General features: G+C 33.3%; 1 protein-coding gene across 1 annotated transcript in view; it reads right to left on the bottom strand.

Annotated features, from left to right (window-relative positions):
- Positions 1–4,059: 4,059 nt before the first annotated feature.
- Positions 4,060–8,771, bottom strand: part of PPIL4 (peptidylprolyl isomerase like 4) — a 48,040-nt gene continuing 43,328 nt past the window's right edge. Inside the window, exon 13 of the mRNA XM_079146867.1 lies at positions 4,060–4,866. Coding sequence (XP_079002993.1) covers positions 4,615–4,866 — 252 coding nt within the window. The 3' untranslated portion in view covers positions 4,060–4,614. The remainder of the gene's footprint in view (positions 4,867–8,771) is intronic.

Genomic DNA, 8,771 nt, shown 5'->3' with positions numbered 1-8,771 from the left:
GTAGTTGCCAGGGGTTAAGGAAGAAATAGAAGTGGCAGGGAACAGGCAACATGAGGGGTTCCTGCAGGGATGAAAATGTTTGGTGTCTTCCCTCTGTCAATGCCAACATCCTGGCTGCTCCCTATACTGCAGTTTTGAAAGATGTCCTACTGGGAGAAACTAGGTAAAGGGTACATGGAATCTCTCTGTATTACTTACAATTGCATGTAAATCTTTAATTATCTTTAAAATTAAAAATGTAATTAACAACAAAAAAGCAGCCAGAAAAAGTCACATTACATCCAAAAGAATAACATTAAGAATGACAACAGATTTTTCACAGAAATAAAAAGTGAAAAGACAGTTGAATGATACCTTCAAAGTACTGGAAAAAGAATAACGGTCAACTTAGAATTGGGTAATACAGAAAATAAACTTTAAAAAACATGGCTGAATTGAAAAATAATTTTGATAAAGAAAAACTAAGCGTTTACAATCAACATATTGTTGCCAAAGGAATATGCTTCAGAAGAAATGAAAATTATCCTAGGTGAAAGAAAGGTCTGAGATGCAAAAATGGTGAGTGAAGAAACCATTTAACACATGAATAAATCTAAACAACTATCTGAATTAAAATAGTAATATTCATGTGATCTAATTTTAATATTAAAAATCACAAGTCCAAATTAAAATACTGAGTGATTACAGCACAAAAGTTGAAAGAGGGTTGACTTAAAGATTTCAAAGGTTCTTAGGAAGATGAGAATATTAAGTTCCCTCATCCTAGAAGGGGGTGCTATAAAAATTTAAATTGAACAACAAATATACCACTCATGTAACTTTTGAAATAATGTTTTAGAGTTCTATGCTTTTGAGAAAATAGGTGAATGATTAGAATACTTTAAAAAATATTTATTTCCATGTGTGTACATATATATATATTACATGGATGTATATAAAGGATATATAATTTCTAGATTATGATTTCTAACCTATTTTAATGCACCTGTGTTAATTTCATTGACATATTAATAGAATTGAAAAATTGGCCTTTAATGAGTTAAGTATGGATGGTAAAATCCAGAAGCAATTTCTCAAATGTGTGAAACTAACATGATTTTTAAGTTAATCTAAAAGAAAATAGAGTTGAGGGAGCCAGAAAAAGCACAAAATAAGATGAAATAGAGTTGGGGGAGCCAGAAAAAGCACAAAATAAGATGATCAGCAAGTACTATGAGAATACTACCAGCTGCGAATGTAGCTCAGTAGTAGAGTGCTTGCCTAGCATGTGGAAGGCCCTGGGTTCGATCTCCAGCACTGCAAACACAAAAACAAAAATAAAGAACACTACCACATTCAAATATGTCAGTAAACATTACAATGCACTAAACACATCAGTTTAGATTTAAAACTTATCTAGCTATATGGTATTTATGAAGCATAGTCAAAAGAGTAATGTAAAAATAAAGGGATAGTAAGAATTTATCAGATAAGCTCTGAGCAACTGTCAATCAATTAAAAAAAAACTTCAATATGACAAATTCCAAAAAAAATGTAATCACCAAAATGCTAACAGTAAAGACATAGAAATCTAATAAGAGCTGAGATTTTTTTTTTCACAAAAAGAAATACAATGTTCAGACAATTTTATAGGCAGACTCTATCCAACTTTCAAGGAACAGATAATTTAAATCTTTTTTTTCTTTTCCAAATGAAGGGAGGCAGTGAAAAGCATTTCCTACTTATTCTGTAACGTGGACATTAACACTAGACAAGAGCAATAAAAAAACAAAAATTGCAGGCCATTTTCAACACTGTATTGGAAATTATAGCCAGCTAAAATCACTGGAAGTCACCAGTCTAGTCAACACTATACTAGGAATTTTTGCCAGCAAGCACCATACAACCACAAATAATATATAGTTATTTTTAAAGTTTTAATAAAAAAAAGACTCATTATTTGCAGCTATTATTGTTCACATAACAGACCCCCTAAATCCTACAAATTTTAAGTATGAAAACTTAGTAAAATGGCTGAATTTAGTAGTAATAAAAAAAACTTGTCAGCAAATCAAAAATTTATTTTTAAAAGATGCCATTTACAATAGCACATTTTTAAAAAGGAAAGAGAAATAAATTTAACATACATGATCAAAAGCTTTATCAGGAAAATTCTAAGAACTAAATGGAGAAGTATGCTAGCTTAATGAATAGTGAGATTCAATATTATGAAGATTATTTTCCTGAAAGTAATCAACTATTTTAATGCTAATGCAATTAAAATCCCAACAGAATTCTTCAGGAAACTTGATAAGATGGTTCTAAAATTATAAAGAACAAAGAGTTAAGCCATTTCTAACAGACAGAAGAACCCATTTAAATATTGAGACTTTCTGTTAAGTCATAGAAATAAATGTGTTTGGTACTGGATCTGGGATAGACAATAAACCAATGAAATGACAAATCTATGAAATAAAACCCACCCATGTCAGAAACTTATGTGACAAATAGAACTGTAGATCAACAGAAACTGGGCTAAGCTTTCAATAATGGGCTTCAGGCAACTGATTATATCCACATGTTAAAAACAAAACAAAACAAACTAAAGTAAAAAATGAATTTGGATCCCTCAATCATAACACACACACACATACACACACGCACACATAATTCAATATGGATTTAATTGTAAAAATACAAAGCTTTATACTTTTTAGAATATAATCTACTTTTATTACCTCAGAATAGGTAATTTCTTTTTTTTTGTGGTACTGAGGACTAAACCCAAGGCCTGTTGTATGCTGGGCAAACACTCTACCACTGAGCTATCCCACCAGCTCTGTGAGGTTTCTTCAACAGAATACAAAAGCACAAGACACAGAGGGAAAGGCTAATGCATTTGCCACTAGATTCTAAATGTTCTGCCTAGAATGTATACCCTAACTCTCTAATCAAACATCTACACCTAACTTCTCATTTACAGAAAATAGAGATTAGAGGGTACCATGAAGATTCCATCAAATAATTCCAGAATGTGAAAATTATAACCCAATATTAGGATGGGGGAAGGGAATGGAGGTAGGAAAACAGATGACAGAATTAACAATGAATGGTTTAATGAATAAGTACATTAAAACTGCTATTAAAAATATACTACAGATGTTCCCTTACCCCTCAAAAACACAGAAGCAAGCAGGAGTATGTTAAGAGACAAGACAGAAAAAGGCCCATTATGGAACTTCTAAAGATTAAAAATGTAATGTCCAAGGTAAACATGGTTTGGATGGGATGAAAAGACTAGATCCTTCTCAGAAGAAAACATTAATGAATGGATGCAGCAATGGAAACTACCTCACATGAAATAGAAAAAGACTAAGAAATGGAACAGAGCATCTGTGTACTACGGGATAACTTCAAGTGTCCTAGAATACATGTCATTGGAGCCCCGGGAGAAGAGTAAGAAGGAGGGAGAGATGGAAAAACATAATTGAAGGAACAATGCCAAACAATTTCTAAATTTGGTGAAAACCATAAACCCACAGGTAAACAGTGACAGAAGAAATATGAACAAAACTACACCATGCACATCAAATCAAATTGTATACATGCAGTGATAAAGAGAACAGCAGCCTGGAGGAAAACTGACAACTTACACATAAAAGAACAAAGACAAGAATAATAGAAGTCTTCTTGATGGAAATCACAGTATCACTTAATATCCACTAGACTGGTAAGGTTTTAAGTCTGAAAGTAAGAACTGTTGGAGATGCACAGCAAAAGTAATGGAGCAAAACAATGCTGACGGGGGTATAACCAGGCCAGTCCCTTTAGAAATATAATCTGGCATTATCTTGTAAAGATCAGGTTCTCAAACCACATGACCTGGCGATATCACTCCCAGAGAGGATGTTCATAGCAGCACTGCCTGCAATAGCAAAAACAAAAAGAAGCAAACACAACCCAAATGTCCATCAGCAGAGGAACAGATAAGTTATAGTATATATCAGTACCACACTACACAGCAACAAAAATGAAGTACTCTTAGAAAAAATGCTAAACTGAAAAAAAAAGTCATAGAAGTAAACATATGTTATACTATTTATATAAAATTCAAAAACATACAAAATTAACATTTCATTTAGGGATACATACATATATTGTAAAACTACATCAAGAAGCAAGAGAAAGACAAACACAAAACTCAATAATAATTACTTGAGAGGGATAGGGCATGTATGTTAAATGTAAGCAACATTCTATTTCTTATGCTGGATGAGGGGTATACAGCTACTTATATTTATTATTCCTTATACCTTATATATACACATGTTTATGTATTTTAATAATATGAAAGATTTGACTTTTAAAAAAGTAAAATTGTGAAAGATGAAAATGAATTATGTCATTTCTGTATAACAATAAAATTAAGTGTAAAAAAAAAAGGATGCACAGAAAATGTTCACCTCTGTATCTTTTGGTGCCCCATGCCATCAGTATTAATCTAAAAGGGCCATAATCCTAGAATGAAAACAAACACACAGTCTTTAACTGCTTTGACACAACATCTAAACACCTGCTTTCTTGGTATTCTAAGTCAAGAAACGTGTCAGCCATTCATTTCTGATTCTTCATCTTTCATCTGTACTTAGATTTTTCTTTGTCTTTGGATTTCTTTGGACTTCTGCTTCGGTCCCTCTTTTTACTCCTTTCTCTTTCATAAGGATCTGTTTGGTACTTGGGTTTGTGACTATTACCGTAGTGGCCATCCCTTTCTCGAGATCGGCTCCGACTTCGGTTCTGAGGTCGGTCTCTCTTTTCACTCTTCTGTTTCTCCCAACAGCTTTCTTCTTCTTCATAGTGACCAAACCCCATTTCCCTGTAGATATCCTGTCAAAGAAATGCAGAAAGAGTTAAGAGTTACCAGTAAAATAATCACTTTGTGGGCATTGTTGGTTAGTAAAAACCTAGAAAAGTCCACTATTAGCAAGCTGTTATAACAGCTCAAATTTAAATACTACTGTTAATGCCAAGAATCTCAGACATAAAAGCAAAATAATTCAGAAAAAAGATTTAACCATTTTACTTCTCAATCTAATTGCTTTGCACCTGCTATTTGGTTGAACTGAAGAATCAGATCCCTAACACAGAACTGAAACAGCCAACTAAAATTAGAATAAGCATTTAAGGCTGGGAATAGAGCTCAGTTGGTAGAGTGCTTGCCTATGCCTAGCATGCATAAGGCCCTGGGTTCAATTCCCAGTACCACCAAAAAAAAAAAAAAAAGCATTTAAAGTAATATCACACCCAAAGTTCAGATTATTATAGTCACATTTCTACTTTCCCTTCCTCCATTCCCCAAAAGTTTCTGTCCCATCACTGATCTGCAATGAAGCTACTAACATTCCCATAAGAATTCTATAAAGATATTTAAATAACAGGAGAAAGAGGCCTTAGGTAAGTCAATCAGTCTAAAATGAAAAGAAAATAGATACTGCTTTACTTTGGTCTGGCTGATTACTTTTTTTTTTTTTTTTAATTTAAATTTGGGTTCTGGGGATTGAACCCAGGGTCTCCCACATGCTAAGCACAAGTTTTGTCACTGAGCCACACTCCCGGTTCCAATTAAGTTTCAAAGGGTCTTACTTCGTAACACCTCCTCTTTAGATCTTCAGATATATTTTCTATGTTTAAGCCAGGATGATACATATTTTTTTAAATTATCATTACACATTTTTAAAAAATGAGTTAAGAAACACTGGAATGCTTCATTGCCCTGGAGACAACACAATGGGTACGTTTAAAAATTCTATTTTTCGTGATTAAACAGTAGTAGTAATGTTTCCATATACAAAAAAAGCTAGTTAACAACAATTCTTTTTCTGCTGCATCTTATCTTCTAATTCAAATAAGTATCTCAGCCAGTGGTTGAAATCCAGGAAGACCAGAGCTAATTCTTTCAAGAGAGTCTGCAAAATTTGACTTTCTTAAACATTTTTCAAAGAAAAGGCAAAATTCTAAGGATTAAACTCCTAAAGCTTCCAATTCCTCCCTGTCAACATTATTATAGTAGATATAACAGTCAAGAGTAATAGATACTCATGGTTAAAGACTGGGTTTTATGCAAATGATTATTTCATAAACTGTATACCTTGCTTTGAACCTGGAATAGTTTTTAATATATAAAAATAGATCTAACATAATTATTATAATGACGGTGTTTGTAGAATATAATATTATAAACCGATTCATGATTTTCCACACAATTCAATAGCTCTTGTCATTCTATAAGAGTCCGTGAAGTAGATGGGGTAGGCATATGGCTCAGTGGTAGAATGCTTCCCTAGCATGTATGAGACCCTGGGTTCAGTCCTTAGTAAAACACACACACACACAATACAGAAGATGAGTAGGATTTTGGTTTAGTTTTTTACCAACAATTCTCTAACAAAATACATTTGTGGGGTGCCATATTTTGAATTTTGGGGGCTTCTTGCAACATATAAAAAATATAAATACCTATGTACTATTCTGCCTAAACACCTAGTATTTATTTTTATATTGGTTGAGAAAATGAAGTTTTAAAATGCAGACACTGGCCAGGCGTGGTAGCACATGTCTATAATCCCAGCAGCTCTCAACCACTTAGCAAGCTCTAAGCAATTTAGTGAGCTACTGTTTCAAAATAAGAAATAAAAAGGGCTGGGGATGTGGCTCAGTGGTTAAGCGCCATTGGGTTCAATTCCTAGTATTAAAAAATAAGCAAATACTGTCAGCTGATATATAAAATTCTCAGCACATTATTATACAAATAGGCACTTTAATGCTTTAAGTGTTGAGAAAGGCGGGGTGGCAGGGGAGGAAGAGAGAGAGAAAGTTATAGGGATAGGGATATAAAGTACTTGCCTAGCATATATGTGGTCCTGGGTTTGATCCCCAAAATCAAATGGGGAAAATGTTATGAAATATTTACTTCTTTAAAAAATTGAGGAAGCTAAAAATCTGAAAAGGACCAACACTTTCAAACCACTCCTACGTGGAATAATTGTCAAAGCTACACAAGCTTTGTAGTCAGGCAGATCTGGGTTCAAATGGTCTTTGCCATTTAGGAGATATACCAAACAAAAAGTACTCTTGAGGTTATATTTATCAGGGAAGGTTTCATGAAGAAGTTAGAATTTGAGGTGAAGCTCAAAAAATGAAAAAAAAATTTGCTGACTCAATTTTATAGTGAAATGCAAAATAAAGGGAATATAATCCTAGTGTACATATCAAGGCAGTAAAAAAAAAATCCACACGTTTTCTTTAATGAATATTTAACGAAGGTTATTGGAACAATAAAAGGAGGTAAAGATGTGTGTGTGTGTCTGTATTTGAGGGAAGGATAAGTCTTCATCTTGCATTATAGGAGATTAAAATCTAAAACATTTTAAACCTTAAGTAAAATTTTAATTAATACTGGGAACATATAAACACATTGTTCAAACCCTCCTGAAATCCATTATGAAACCTAATCTCAAAGACTGAATCGTCAATGTAAATTTCAAAGAGCAAAGTTAATTTCAGATAAATCCCAACACAGAATTTTAAAAAAAGTAAAGAAGGTTTGGGTTTGGATTGGCTACAGGAAGAATGATGGAAGTAGTGCATGTGAGAACTGAAAAGCAAGGAAGAACCAGCACTGGGCATCTGCAGGAGACAATCTGAGGGCTGGACAGTATGTGCTAAGGTGCACTGTGTCTCAGGAGTGCAATCTTAACCTCATTCTAGACGTAAGAAGAGATGCTTGAGAGATCCACACAGGTTGGAGATAATTATTTAACTGACCAAATCAAAATAAACATTAAAGTTTTAGGTCTCTCCCTAAAGTACAAGTCTTGGAGCTTATGGGGCAGCATCTTCATATCTAATCTCTGGGATTATATCAAATATTTGATTGAATTTGAATCACTAAAATAACATTAAATCATTAAAATGACAACAAAAATACTCAAGTGCTGAATTACAAGAATACACATATTACAAAAACCCCAGTGGAGAACTGACACCGGTATGAATACGTCTCACTCTGGCAACCCAAAGCTAACTACTCATTTCCTGTAGCCCTGGTAAAACCCAAACTTCAACATAAAAACAATCTTTGGAATTAAGACATTGGGTGGAAAAACAGAAGCTTTCAAATTGAATATTAAGGCTGTCATTCAATAAAAACAACTTTAAGAAATAAGTTAAAACTTTCTTAGGAAACGACTTGCCCAGAAAATACCAAGAAATAGGAAAATCTGAGCTACACCTAAAAACTTAGATAGTACTAAAGTATTGTTGTCTTTGGGACTGAAATAAAACATACAGGTACTGCATTTTATTAAAAAGAAGAGAAAATTAACATAGTTTTGTTATTAAATCAAAATATAATACCTAAAACATTTACTTTAATACACTTAGAGGAAAGTTAGAAAACTATTATTCAAAATTTAACAAGTTTATAGTTACCAAATCCCTTAAAATTCCTCTAAAAAAGTAGTAGTGTGCCCCCCAAAATGTGATGTTTTTACTCTATGCCAAGAAGAATGTTTGCCACTGTAAGATTTATAAGTAATCATTAACAGGAGCATCAAAAGATTCATAAAAGTTAGGTGGGGACAGACTTAAAATGAAGCTTGTCTCTGAACTGTTCAGACCCTGAACAGACCCTAAATACACCAATATTTATCTTAGGCATCACTTCACCAAAGATTCCATGTACTAGTGCAGGATAAAGAACTGTAGCTAAAACAACACATGGTTGCAGGGGA

The sequence above is a fragment of the Sciurus vulgaris genome (genome assembly GCF_902686455.1).
Source record: "Sciurus vulgaris genome assembly, chromosome: 7".
Taxonomy (NCBI): domain Eukaryota; kingdom Metazoa; phylum Chordata; class Mammalia; order Rodentia; family Sciuridae; genus Sciurus; species Sciurus vulgaris.
This window is presented reverse-complemented; position numbering and strand designations above follow the sequence as displayed.